The following is a 14,724-nucleotide window of genomic DNA, read 5'->3' as shown; positions in this document are numbered from 1 at the left end:
CTCAAAGATTTTGAACGGCTCCATGAAATCTACATGCGTCCTCTGCTTGTGAGGTAAACCTACACGACTTGGTGAATAGCGCCATCTAAGTCTCAGCTTTTTGTATTGCACTGCAAGTCGATTGTCGGTGTTTCATTGTGATTTGAACAGTACAAACAATTGATTCATTAGCATATCTGTATGATATATTTTTCAGTATCCACAGATTGAAAAATACATAAATAGGGGGCAGTCTTGGCCTAGTGGTTAGAGTCGGACTTGTAACCCAAAGGTCGCGGGTTCGAGTCTCGACATCGGCAGAGATTGTAGGTGGGGGAGTGAATATACAGCGCTCTCTTCCACCTTCAATAACAAGACTGAGGCGAGGCCCTTGAGCAAGGCACCCAATCCCCCACCTGTGTGTGTGTGTTTACTACTCACTGCAGTGTGTGCAGACTGTGCACTTGGATGCGTTAAACGCAGAGCACAAATTCCGAGTATGGGACACCACTTGGCTACACACATTAGGGGTGTGCGATACTACAAATTTTGGTATCGATCCGATACCGAGTAAATGGGCCAGTACCGCCGATACTTATAATTTAAAAAAAACAATTTAAATGACCAACAATAAAAAAAATAATACTAATGTTGATATGACTAATATTATATTCACTTTAAAGCTACGTGGATATTATTTGCCTTTCTAAAAGGACTTTGCAGGCAGCAGAGGAGCCCAGAACATGAAAGCAATAAACAGTTTCATGTTAAGTATTTCCCTCCCATAGAAAAGTTATAAAATTAATTAACGTGGCTTAATAAATTAAAAACGTAAATATTAAAAGACAAAACTCAGTATACACCTTATTAATGTTTCAAACTAGATAATTAAGCAGATGTGCCCAGAATATGAAAGTAACGCTCAAAGTTTTCACATGCATTTTCTTCCCATAGAAAACCATTATAAAGAAAAGTTTAACATAAGTGGCTTATTGAATGAAGACACTGATATGAAAAAAGAACTGTTAAACCATAACTCGTTTATTATTGAAAGGATTTTAGTATGTTATGTACGTACTGTATTTTCTGTGTGTTTTATAGCCTACATACTATAATATTTGCTTGTTATTATTGCAATAATAAAAAAAAACTGTGATATGAAAAGGCCAAATTCGGTATAGTTTATAAAAAAATACAGGCCTACTATGTATGTAAGCAGATGAACCCAGAACATGAATGCAACACGCTGAATTTCATTTTCTCTAATTGCAATATAAAGACATTTAATATGGTGCAATTAATGGAGGAAGACACTGATAAAGACCAAATAAATAAAGACTAAATTCGGTATACAGCTTGTTAATAAAATATGTTGCAAGCAGCTGAGCCCAGAATATATATGCAAACATGCTAAACAACATCTTAAGCATTTTACTCCCATAGAAAACCGTTATAATGAAAATGTAAAGTGTTTTAATGCCCTTACAGTGATAATTTATAAAAAGGACAAATTCGGTATACAGGTATATACAATATGCACTATGTGAAGGATTTTCTTCCTCTCCTTTTCATTTCTTTTGTAGCTCGGAGTTCCGTTCCATCTCCCACTGTATCCGCTGAGTCACGTGATGGCATGACAACCAAACACAGAGTAGCAGGGCAGGAGCAGCAATGTTTGCACACCAGGTGTGAAAAGAGCGGCATATACACCCACAGACATACACTTTGCTTAATACATACAACAATGTTATTAAGTGTATAGGAAAAAAATGAACCTAAATGCTCTGTGTTTCACGGAAATCTGGCTGAACGACACCATTCCAGACAGCTACATCTGCCTAATTTCATGCTGATCAGGAATCAACGGGGAAATTGCGCGGCGGCCCCTTTTCCACCAAGGCGGTTCCAGTGCTGGTTCGGAGCCAGAGCCTAGTTTCAAACCGGTTCTTTGTCTTTCGACATACCCCTTTTCCACCTAAGCAGTTCCAGGTGCTAGTTCAGAGCCAGTGCTGTAGCTGGTTCTTAGTTAGTTCGACTGGCGAACCCTTTAAGAACCGGTTGCTTTTCCACATGCTAGAGAGCCAATACAGAGCCAGCTCTTACGTCACTGAATACGTTTCATGTTTCAGGTTCACTAGCGCAGCACAACAGGCTTGTTCGATGTACATCAGCGCCATGCTGATCGATCGATCGGCACACAACACACTAAAGCACCGCGAGAGCGATCCAAAAGCATAAAGAGCCGTCTGCTTTTCAGTCGCTCCCGCAGCACCCCGATATGCTTTGGTGCTACTTACGGAACCGCTTTTACTGGTTCGGAGCTGGTGCTTTGGTACCCCTTTTCCACCTAAGCAGTTCCAGTGCTGGTTCGGAGCCAGAGCCTAGTTTCGAACCGGTTCTTTGTTTTTCGACATCCAAAGAACCAGCTCCGAACCAGTAAAAGCGGTTCGTAAGTAGCACCAAAACATTGCTGGGCTAGAAGGAAGAACCGCGTCAGGGGCTGGGGGCGGGGTTACCGTGACCAACAAGACGAACAGAAACTTGGACCGCCATATTTGAAATAGCAGCTAAACGCTAACACGTTTGATTCGCCGTGTTTGGATGCCGATGTAGGTTCGAAAAAGCCATGAACATCAAATAGCACCGCAACGTCCGCCATTGCTGATAGTTTGTTTAGGCTTGTCCAGGATAGATCGGCACTGCGCGGACCGTTCGGTGCGAAGCATCAGGGTGCTGTAGAGCCCTGCATTTCAGCCTGGGCCTGACGGGGCCCGACTTTTTTACACCTCTAGGGCCGGGCTTCGGGCCAATTTCCACGTCATAGTTCAGAGGCGGGCCGGGCATCGGGCCTGTTTTGGGTTTCTCCTTATTTTTATATTGTAGACGTCTATCGATTAGTGATGAAAACAATTTCCGCGCTGGTGGAAACAACACGAGACCGCAAGTGACTTCAGTGCAGATGAATAGTTCTGTGTTCAAATGCACGCAATAGGCTAAAGCTTGCTGCAAAACCCCAGCAAACATAACCATGAATGTGTCTGCGGGAAATAGTAAGGAGATATTTGAATTATTTACTAATAGAGTCTGTGTCGCAAGGATGAAGTTGCTGATCCTGACTCGCCGTCTCCTCATTAGACGCGCCTTTAAAGAGAAATGCATCTTTATTGATTATGATTAAGATTATAATAAAAGAGTTTGTTTTCGTTTTTTTTTTTCGTTAAGTGATAATTTAAAGCTTTCTATAGATATATTTATCATGTCTGTGAGGCATGTATTCGCTCAGCTTCGGTTCATTTTTGTGAAGCGCTCCTGTTAAAGACGGCAGAAAGCGCATCATGTTTGTTTTCTTTGTTTTATAAAAGAACAACCATTTGTTGGTATTGTGAGTGCACACAAATACAAGTAGACCCTTTACAGACCCGAATGATGAATGATGTATTACTCTTACCTTTATCAAAAAAAAAAAAAAAAAAAGAACAGCGTAGGCTATTTTAATTTGTTTCCACTGAAAACAATTAGGCAGCGGCTATTTGCACTAAGTGCAAATAGCAATAGATGCTATTTACACCAAGTGCAAATAGCATATTTTTTTAGTGACAGATGCTATTTACACCAAGTGCAAATAGCAATGGATACTATTTACACTAAGTGAAAATAGCAGTATTTTTTAACGATATGCTATTTACACTAAGTGCAGATAGCTATAGATAGATTCTATTTACACTATGTTAAAATAGCAAGATTTTCTGCTATTTATACTACTTATTGCAAATAGTGGCAATTATCTGCACCTCAGTATTGTAGTACATTCTAAAACAGTACGCAATAATAACATACTGAGTGTAAATTATAATTTTAATTCAAATTTATTAAATGGATGTCACCTTATTGGGACAATAAAGCCCTCCCTACACCTACCCTAACCCTACCCTACTTTATTTTAAACTTTTTGATTATTTCCTTCATTTTCATTGACAATAAATGCCTTTCTGATGCGATATGAGATTTGAAAAGGGAGAAAAAAAATGTTCGGCAAAAGGTGGGCTCGAACTCGGGTCGATCGCGTCAAAAAGCATGCACCTTACCATCTACGCCACTGAAACTGATGTTGAACTAACTTCTTTTTTATTGTTGACTAACCCAATCACACGTTAGTGGGCGGAGTTAGTGTAAATAGCCTTTGCCAACAAGATGGGCTATTTGCACTTAGTGTAAATAGACACTCCGTTATTATTATAGCGCAGGTTTAACGTTTAAACATTGTTATATGCTTGAACTGTTTTAGTATATCTATAGATTTTATTTTAGGCAAGTCGTGATGATATGAGAAGGCTAAATTGATCAAACATAGGCTATGATCAGCTCATGCGGCTGGCCGCTTGGTCATTACAACGTTTTTCTAAATTAACTTAATAAAAAAACAAAACGAAATATAATAATTTTGCCATTACACACAAAACTGAACTATTTTAATAGCTGAAACAGTAGTATAAACTGTTTTAGGAGAAGGGGGAAAAAAGACGGGCTCGAGCCGATAATTCTGATAAGCTGTTAGACACGGGCCGGGTTAGGGCCTGAGCGTCTCGGGCCAGGGCCTAAATTTGAGGCCCGTGCAGGGCTCTACCGTGTACTGTCCTGTTGCTGTCATTCTGTCGCACTGCATGTGGAGCTAGTGTCACTAAAACAAATTCCTTGTATGTGCAAACATACCTGGCAATAAAGCTAATTCTGATTCTGATTAAAGTATCGATCTTATCAGGCTAGTATCGATCCGATACCAATACCAACGTTAGTATCGATACTATCGATATTAGGATCGATACGCCCACCCCTAACACACATCATGTCACTTGACTTGTCACTTAGATTTACAGGTCTGTCTGCTGAACAATAACTGATTAATGGCCACATAAGGGGCGTCAGCCCTTTATAGAACTCAGCCATATAAGAATACCTTACAAGGTCCATATACCAGCCACGTCTGTTTTTATTATTTGGCTCACTCTGGGTTGGGTTATGGCACTGTTTTGGTTCAGTTCTGGCTAAAAAGATGTGGACCAGTTTTGGGCCGGTGAACATGAACTAATCTGGGCCACACTTTAGCTGTTGATATGGGCCAGATCCGCGCCAAAGAAAATTTGCTGACTGGGCCATTATTAATACACTTTTAGATTTTTTTAAAGAATGGTAATGTCTTACACTGAATTCTTCCTGCATATCAGATAATTATTCAACACAAATGTATTTATTTACATTTAATTCATTCAAAATCATAGCCTTTTGAAGTTTAATTATCACAGTGGGCCTAATCATGACTACTTTTTCAGTCCCCAAATTTAAAGGATTAGTTCACTTCCAGAATAACAATTTCCCTATAATTTACTCATCCCCATGTCATCCAAGATGTTCATGTCTTTCTTTCTTCAGTCGAAAATAAATTAAGGGTTTTGAGGAAAACATTTCAGGATTTTTCTCCATATAATGGACTTCAATGGTTCTCAATGTATTGAAGGTTAAAAATGCAGTTTCAATGCAGCTTCAAAGGGCTCTACACGGGTCATTTTCTAATTTTTTTTTAATTTAGATACTTTTTAACCATCATTGCTCATATTGGAATAGCTCGATCTCACGTATTATGTAATCACGCATGCGTGACGTAGGCGGAAGTTCTGACTGAGTGTTTATAAAGCGAATGTGCAAAGAAAGTCAAAGCCCTTTACAAAAAGGTAAAACAACGATGTCAGACGATTGAACCAAAGTACACAGACAAAGAGCGAACCTCGCGTGACCTTTCCAACGTGATTACGTAATGTGCGAAGACGTGCATGCACAAGCAGAACTAGAGCAAGATGAGCATTTGTGTTTAAAAAGTAAATAAGTTTAAATTTTTTTGTAGAAAATGACAAACCGTTTTGCTAGATAAGACCCTTATTCCTCGGCTGTGATCAGGGCTGGCGCAAGGGGGGGCACTCGTGGGCCGTGCCCCCCCCAAACGAGTTACTGTGTCCCCCCCAAACGAGTTACTGTGCCCCACCACTTTCCAAACTCCCTCCTCGTTGAACGCGATCGATTTTGAAAGCGAAAGTACTGATAAAACAGCTCACATAAGATAGTGAGAGACATCGTGACTGCGTGATTTGTGCCCCCCCTAGACATTTAAATGCCCCCCCGACGGAGGTGACCTGGCGCCGGCTCTGTGTAGAGCCCTTTGAAGCTGCACTTTTAACCTTCAATCCGTTGAGCACCATTGAAGTCCACTACACGGAGCAAAATCCTGGAATGTTTTCCTCAAAAACCTTAATTTCTTTTCTTTTCGACTGAAGAAAGAAAGACATGAACATCTTGGATAACATGGGGGTGAGTAAATTATAAGGAATTTTTTATTCTGGAAGTGAACTTATCCTTTAAGACCTCTGCTAATAATAATTAAGATATGTTATACCACTTTTTACCTTGAACTTAATAGAACTGAATTTAAGACATTTTAAGACTTTTTATAGATTTATTTTGTTCTCATTTATGACTTATATTCATGATAATGTTTTCCAGTTTTTTTATTTGTAAATAATTTAACTTTTTATACTACCAAATAACCAACGGCCAATCTATATCCAACCAACCAATAAATAGCTGAAACGCATGTTAGCACCCAAACCTACCCATTTTGGGTTTCTTTTTTTATTTATTTTTTTTTAATTACTGAAATGTACAAAATTATATATGTATTGCTTGTTTTAGAGTGGCACTGCACATAATTCATATGGTTGGGGACAGTGAGTGGCCCCCAGTTTAAAATCCAAGCTAGCCTCCACACCCGCTGGTGAAGAGAAAGTGAAGCGCTGCAGCAAAGAGGAGAAAAAGAGGAACAGCTCCATCCGTGCTAGTTGCTCCCCAAGACACACTCTCTTTCCTAAAAAAATCAGAAAAATGATTGGTAATCATAATGGGTTTCTTTTTATAGGGACTTGTAAAGAACTGTCAACATATATCTTTGTATTACTTTCAAGGAAGCAGAGTTATCCTGTACCTAGAGAAAATGGTAAAAAAGCATCTCTTCTCCTGAATTTGCCCTCAGCATCCAGGAAGTGACCCGGGTTAAAAGAGTGAGGCGTCTCCCACTCAGACTCATCAAACAGCACTGATGTCAAACTGCCAGTCACTATTGTGCCCTACAGAAGTAAAATTATACTCTTACTATGCTTAAACTAATATATTCTAAACATAAATGCCAATTACAAAAATGCAATTGCTTAAATTCACATTCATATGTATTAAATATCACTAGACCGACCTTTGGAATAGAGTACGTTCCTATCTGAGTATCTTCCACAGTAGCCCGGACCAAATTTATTGGGAGAATATTTCCAATCCTCTGTATCTCATGAATGACAGCATTGGTGTAGGGCATGTTGTCCTTGTCTGATAAAGATGGCTGTCGTGATCCTCCCACAACACGATCAATCTCCTCCTGAACTTTGGCTGAAGATACAAAGTAGAGATAGTCCAAGACAAAAGTGAGACTGTGAGCATATGTTATTTTTCAAGTGCATATGAATGCAGTTTCTCACAGTAAGCTCTCACCCTGTATCTCAGGATATTTTATCATGTAGAGAAGACCCCAGTACAGAGTGGTGGAGGTGGTCTCAGTTCCTGCTACAAACAGATCCAGAGCACAGAAGCACAAGTTCTCCACATCAAACCCTGCGGCTGTGTCGTCTTTAAGCTAAACAACATGATTGAGAGGCATTTCAATTCAATAGCCAAACATTATTATAACCAGAGCATTCCACTTACTGACACCAGCTTAAGAAAGGGTCTTACATTTTCCATCTCAGCAAGGAAGCAGTCAATATAGTCTCGAGGATTTGATGGATCATAATCCATTCTGTGTGCATTCACCTTCTCTCGAACAAAGTCAATCACCTTCTGCCACAGAGTAAAAACTTTCTTGTGAGGTCCAGGCACTCGTCGCATGAGCCATGGGAACATGTTATACAGCTAAAGAAAGAAGAACAAAGAGGAGCTGAGCAGTAAAAGAGAGCAAAGTTAACATGTTCAAATGTTCAAATGTTTACTTGAGCACAAATGCCTCCTTCCAAATACACAGCTTCATTGATGTTCTTCAGCAGTGACTGGAAGTGATTGTCGCTGTACTCGAATCGATGACCAAACACAAGCACACAGATCACATTTGAGACAGCATTGTTCAGCAGCAAGCGAGGGTCAAATGGTCGACCTGGAACAGTAGAAGTTGTTAATCACACTGTGCTTCCGATTTCAAATGTAATTTTCAATTGTTTTCAATAAACAAACCTCTGTAAATACCTTGTTCATTTGAAATGGCCTCATTCAGAAAGCAACATTCAAGACTGATGGACGGTTCCAGGCTTTTCTTTCCCAATCCGAAGTTCCGAAGAGTTGAGAGTGCAAATCTCCTCTGTTGCTTCCATTTATACCCACTGGCAACAACTAAACCTGATAACAGACTCTTTACAATGAATTGATTACTGATCATTTTAGGTGAAATGTTAAATTACCAGTTAGCATTTAACATTCAGATATTAGACTTACCTTTGTCTCCAACAATCTCATAAAATAAAGGTAACATAGGTCGATCAGCGAGGTTGTCCCCCTGTTGTAAATACACCTCCTTCACGAGTTTATATCCATTCAACACAACAATTCTTGGTCCAAGAAATTTAAGGCTGAAAATCTTGCCATATTTTTCTGCAAACTGTAAAATATGATTTGTTGTTAGAATCGGGCTCCTGAAATAACAGCATACAATCAGTACACTAAAGTATTATCTACAATTTAGAAATTTGCTTAATTCTTTATGCTTTATTGTTAAGACTGATAGTAATTTACATGTTTATGATAGCATTGCATTATGTAGCGCATTGTTACGGCGACAACATATCTACAGTATGTCTCTCATACCCTGATTTCATTATTTGCCATATAAATATGGGGAACATAAGGCTCTGGGAACATAAGAATATTGACGGCAACCATGTCACAACCATATAGACTGTTTAAAAACACAACCCGAGTTACACGTTCAGGCATGTGATCAGCTAGAGACAAAAAAGCTGAAAAATATGACCACGCCCCGACACTTATTATTAAAAAATTATATTTCAGCACATTAAAAGATATATTTTATATTGTAATATTACATACTATTGTCCTGTAAAAATAAAAAGCAGCATTTAATAATCATGATAATAATATAATATAATAAAGTATTAATAGAATTGTTATTATTAAAGTACCAGCCAAAGTTTGTAAACATTACAATTATTAATGATTTTGAAATAAATCTCTTCTGCTCATCAAGGCTGCATTTATTTGATCAAAATAAAGTAAAAACAGCAATATTGTGAAATATTATTACAAAAAAACGTTTTCTATTTTAATATATTATAAAATGTAATGTTATTCCTGTGATGCAAAGCAGAATGTTTGCATCATTACTCCAGTTTTCAGTGCCACATGATCTTTCAGAAATCATTACAATTTGATTTGATGCTCAAGAAACATGTCTGATTATCATCAATGCTGAAAACAGTTTTGCTGCATTTTATTTTTCAGCATTCTTTGATAAATAGATGCTGTCAATGAACAGCATTTATTTGCATTTATCAAATATATTTATTACATTTTGTTAAAGCGATTATTAAATAGAAATATTTTGAAGCATTTTAAATGTCCTCACTCTTCACTCACTTTTCATCACTTTCATGTATGATGAATAAAGTGATTAACTTCTCTCTCCTTTTTAAATCTTATACAAATGTTTGAGTGGTATCATTGTTTCCACAAAAAAAGTTAAGCCACAGAAACGGTTTTTATCATTGATAATAATTAATAGTAAATGTTTCTTCAGCAGCAAATCAGCACATTAGAATGATTTCTGAAGGATTATGTCTCTTTGTAAACAACAGCCTATATAAACGATTCTAATGATGAATGTTGCGTTCCCAAATGCAAATGAAAGTGACTCAAACCAAGCGCAGTAGTGAATAGCAACTAAACACAGTAGGCTACGGTTACATGTATCGCATTACATGTAAGCAATCTCACCATCATTCATAAAAAGTTATCGGGTCGATCCAATGAAGTTTGACAGTGCTGCATATTTAGTTCATTGTGTTTGCGCGATTTCAATTATTATGCAGTAACCAGCATCGCCCAGACAAATTTCAGCTGTTACACAACTGTAACTGTAAAAGTTTATACTATAGCCGATTAAAGCAGTTTCTTTTCAGTGGCGTAACTTAGTAATTTTCTGCGCGTTTAACTGTTTGCAGTCACCGACCACTATTTAGGGCATTTTCAGATTTATTTAGTTTAATTATAGCTGGAATTGTATTTACCTCTGAGAGCTGAAGATGAATCCTACTGTTGTCGATATGATGAAGATCTCCTATAATCGGTAAAGACCATGGTCCAGGAGGAAAGTTCTTCGGCGCTTTATTTCTGATATAATCACTCAGCAATAAAAACACACACGAAAATATCAAAATACTCTTGATATCGACCCACTCGTAAAGGTGCAGCAGGTCCATGACTGACACTTCTTGGGCAGGTTTACGTGTTAAAGTGCGAACAGGTCGGAGCCAAGAAGCTCTAATGCTGCGACTCGACGCGGTTCAGAAGGGCACGGCACTACAACCCACATGACATTAAACAAACCAATCAAAATCATCTGTTGGTTTGTACAGCCCACTTGCGGCTTAAGTCCCACCCATTTGCAGCTGCTTTTTTTTTTTCTTTCTTTTTTTTTATTGAATGCCATAAAGAACATAAAAAAAATAAAATAATCAATGCCAGGGGTGAGTGCAATTAGGAATACAGTTATTAGTTACCAAATCGTGAAAATATTATGAAAATGACACAATGAGACAGTTTTAAGAGCTTTGGAATTGTTGGATGTAAGAAGAGTGTCCAGGTAAGATTTAAGGTCCTTACAGAAAACAGGAAAGTAAGGTTTAGCACCTTGAAACTTAATTTGTGTAAAAAGAATTTTGCAAGAAAAATGAATAAGTTTATCAGATGTCCTTGTCTTCTTTAGTAAAGTTATGACAACCAAATAAGACATCCTTATATAACAAAAAGAAGCTCTGTGAAGAAAAAGCATGTACAAAAATCCTTCGAAAATAAATTAGTATATTTACATTCCCAAAAGAGGTGGGACATAGATTCATCTTCAGCCTCACAAAAGGAGCATAAAGAGTCAATATCTGGAAACATTTTTTTCATATAAAGCTTAACAGGGTAAAAAATATTAAGTAATTTGTAAGAAACCTCCTTCACCTTATTAGTTCCCATTTGCAGCTGGTTCCGACCTCCGTTTACCCATTCTGTCATCATTTACCATATTGCCCCGAATATAAGGCGACCCTGATTATAAGACGACGCCCCTTTTTCCAGGTGTACCTTTTGGAAAACCAAATCATGTATTTTACTTAGAAAAAATTAAATATTTTTTTTTTCTTAAATTATTTTCATATTGCATATTTCTCCTATTTTATTTTTTGTTTTGAAAGTAGGGTAAATACTGGTAAAATGTACCAACAAATATACACTTTTTGATATGCGTTACTGGGTTTTAGATTTAGGCCTAGTTTGTGGTAAATTTTGCACTTTTAACAGTTTTCTTACTTTACTTACTTTTGTCATTTAGCAGACGCTTTTGTCCAAAGCGACTTACAAATAAGAAAAAGTAACTAAAACTAAAAGTTACAGCTCTATAAATACTATATACCCACATATTTAAGAAAATAAAGAAATTAAATAAAATTGACACATGCATTCTTGACTACAGAGTACTGAACTAGAGAGATCTTGAGAGAATTGTTCAAAGTGCAAAATTCACCACAAAACTAAGACTAAAACATCTCAGTTTTCATTACTATGGTAAAGTGTAAATTTCTTTCTTTTCTGAAAATATGCTAAACTACAGGAGTCGAGCTCTGTTCGCCATCATTATCGTTCAACAACTGGTTGATTTCATTCAGGAACGAGATGTACCAGTTCATTCAACTCGTTCACGAAAGAGATCTCTCTCTCGTTCAGACTCAAAAGCAAATCGGTCAGTGAAGGGCGTATTCAACAAATGATGCTCCATCACATCTCATACCAAAGAGACGAAACTCTGATGCTTTATGGGTAACTGATTACATGCAATCTGGATTACGTAATCAGATTCCAAAAATTAAGTACTTGTAATTAGAGTAAGTTGCATTTTAAAATAGCTACTCGTAATCAGACTACAGTTACTTTTTTATAGATTACATGATTACATATTATGATCATTTATTGATTCTCTCGAATTCCTCTTTTTTATCTTTTAAATTTTCCTTTCTAAAACAGTCTACAGTTTATATACACTCAGAAAGTCCAGTTTTGTGGACATTCACACAAAGATCAGTCACTGGTCAGGTGGCGACAGCATTTGACCTCTGGATTTACAAAAATAATTTCAGGTTTAAGAAGGGTTTCAACATTGCATCAGCTACTGATGAACACATTCAGTTTTATTTGAATTATTACTCTGTAGGATTTTTAACCATGTATTATTAATTATAACTAATTAAAATGCACATATTCATGTTATTTCTTAGTTACGTGTAATACAGGCATTCCAAAAAATGTTGTCATCTAAACCTTATTCACCAAACATATTTGCTTTAAGTACCCCTGAGATTTTAAAATAAATATTTAAATAATTAAGTATAACATTTGCATGTTCATGGTTTCTTTGATGTTGATTAATGATCACAAGGCATACAGGTAAATAAAAATATTTCATCTTTTTTAGTAAGTTTTTTTTATTTAAAACAAAGACTATAGAAATACAAAAACAGTTCACTCCTATACTTATGAATGGAGGAAACTGCAACGTGCAATAATAAGTGGTTCTCAAACCTGTCCTGGAGTACCCCCAGCCCTGCACATTTTGTATGTCTCCCTCATCTATCACATCTGATTCGACTCATCAGCTCATTAGTGGAGACTGCAAGAGCTGAAGTGGGTTTATCAGATATAGGGAGACAAAATGTGCAGGGCTAGGGGTAGCCTACTTCATGGAGAGGTTTGAGAACCACTGAACTAACTTAAACAGTACTGTTCATAGGTTTGATGGATTCATGCTTAGATATGATAAAATCACTGTTATAACATTTGAAATCACATTTAGTCAAAGTTTACCATTTTTACCTTCAGACATATCACACGGTTTCCACGGGGTCTTAACAAGTCTTAAATTGTACAAGAAAGTCTTAATTATGATTTCAAGAGCACCTGCTGGCAGAATGAATCAGTTAACAGGTTAAACTAGTGCTGTACGAGTTTCACAGCACGATTCAGTACATTAAAATACATTTAGAATGAACACATAATCTAAGATATGGGGAGAGAAAATATATAGCCTATAAGGTATATCATTTCATATAGTTATAATTTCACATTTAAAGTATCAAACACAATAACAATAACCAGCACAATAACACACTCAGCAAAATATTGTCTAATTATTGTTATCGATAAAATCCCAGAAAATATCAAGATGTCATTTTTTTGTCAATTTCGTACACCCCTAATTCATGTTATTTAATTTATATAATAATTATAATTTATATTATTAAATTATAATAATTTATCTCTGTGTGTCTGTGAGCCTATTCTCCATTTTGGATGTGTTTAATTGTCAGCCATACATCCAGGTTGGCCAAGACCACCTTAAGTGCTTGAACCCCAGTTATTGCTGCTTGCAGCTATATTTATTATTTACTATTACTCCAGTAGGTCTGAAATATAATAATAATAATAATAATTCATTACATTTATATAGCGCTTTTCTGCTTTTCTAAGCACTCAAAGCGCTCTACATTGTGAGGGGTGGTGTCTCCTCATCCACCACCAGTGGATTCAATATATATTGTATGTTTTAATCTCTTGGAACCCACTGCAAACATGATGATAAAAAAAGTTGCAGTGCACATTCTGTACTTGTTTTGCATTACTTCAGTCACATGTGTGTTCATTTAATAAAAAGCAGTAAGTGATCACTTGATCTATATTTTTTTTTTTAAATGCTTAAATTTTCACAAAACATTTTGTATTTACTTTGTAACAATAGCTGTTCTAAATTGTTTTTTTATTATTGAAAGCAAGTGCAAACATATAGAGATATATATATATAGAATATCGTAAAAAAAATTGAAAATAGAAATATCAATTTTTTATGTATATGTATATATATATATTGAACATTCTGATATTAGACTGACCTTTGTCTCCAGTGATGTCATAAAATAAAGGTAACATAGGTCGATCAGCGTCGGTGTCATCCTGTTGTAAATACACATCCTTCACGAGTTTATATCCAGTCAACACAATTCTTGGTCCAAAAAGCCTAATGTTGAAAATCTTGCCATATTTTTCAGCAAACGGCAAAATGGTTTGAAAATTAACAAAGAAATAGTTAGAAATGGTTTAATATAATTAACATGCGGTGTATACAGTTGATGTAATCCAAAGTAGTTAAATTCAAGGTCAAGCAATGCAATCTGTGTCACGTTACGCTGCCGGAAGAAACACAGAGTCATGGATAGTTGAAATCGTCTTTAATACAGACCAACACAGAGGGTAATAGCCACAGGGAACAGGAGGAAGATACACATACATCACTTGTAGACCCGACAAACACCAACTGAAAGGACTGGGGCTTTTAAAGAC

General features: G+C 36.6%; 1 protein-coding gene across 1 annotated transcript; it reads right to left on the bottom strand.

Annotated features, from left to right (window-relative positions):
* Nucleotides 1-6,592: 6,592 nt before the first annotated feature.
* On the bottom strand, nt 6,593-10,669 carry LOC306843993 (cytochrome P450 2J4-like). The gene is made up of 9 exons (XM_079375777.1): nt 10,359-10,669; nt 8,551-8,713; nt 8,305-8,454; nt 8,055-8,215; nt 7,801-7,977; nt 7,561-7,702; nt 7,271-7,458; nt 7,007-7,148; nt 6,593-6,889 (listed from the first exon to the last, which is right to left on the bottom strand). The coding sequence occupies exons 1-9, from the start codon at nt 10,548-10,550 to the stop codon at nt 6,714-6,716; spliced, it is 1,491 nt and encodes a 496-aa protein (XP_079231903.1). The 5' UTR covers nt 10,551-10,669; the 3' UTR covers nt 6,593-6,713.
* Between the last annotated feature and the right edge of the window lie 4,055 nt (nt 10,670-14,724).

Source organism: Barbus barbus, assembly GCF_936440315.1.
Source record: "Barbus barbus genome assembly, chromosome: 24".
Taxonomy (NCBI): Eukaryota; Metazoa; Chordata; class Actinopteri; order Cypriniformes; family Cyprinidae; genus Barbus; species Barbus barbus.
Note: the sequence above shows the minus strand (reverse complement) of the source record. Positions and strands in the feature narration are given on the sequence as shown.

Excerpts from the sequence above, each read along its gene's own strand:
- LOC306843993 (XM_079375777.1), bottom strand. The coding sequence starts at position 10,550 with ATGGACCTGCTGCACCTTTACGAGTGGGTCGATATCAAGAGTATTTTG. Across the intron at positions 7,703-7,800 it reads TCCTTGCTGAGATGGAAAAT|CTTAAAGACGACACAGCCGC; the intron begins GTAAGACCCTTT and ends CATGTTGTTTAG. Across the intron at positions 7,149-7,270 it reads GAACGTACTCTATTCCAAAG|GGCACAATAGTGACTGGCAG; the intron begins GTCGGTCTAGTG and ends TTACTTCTGTAG.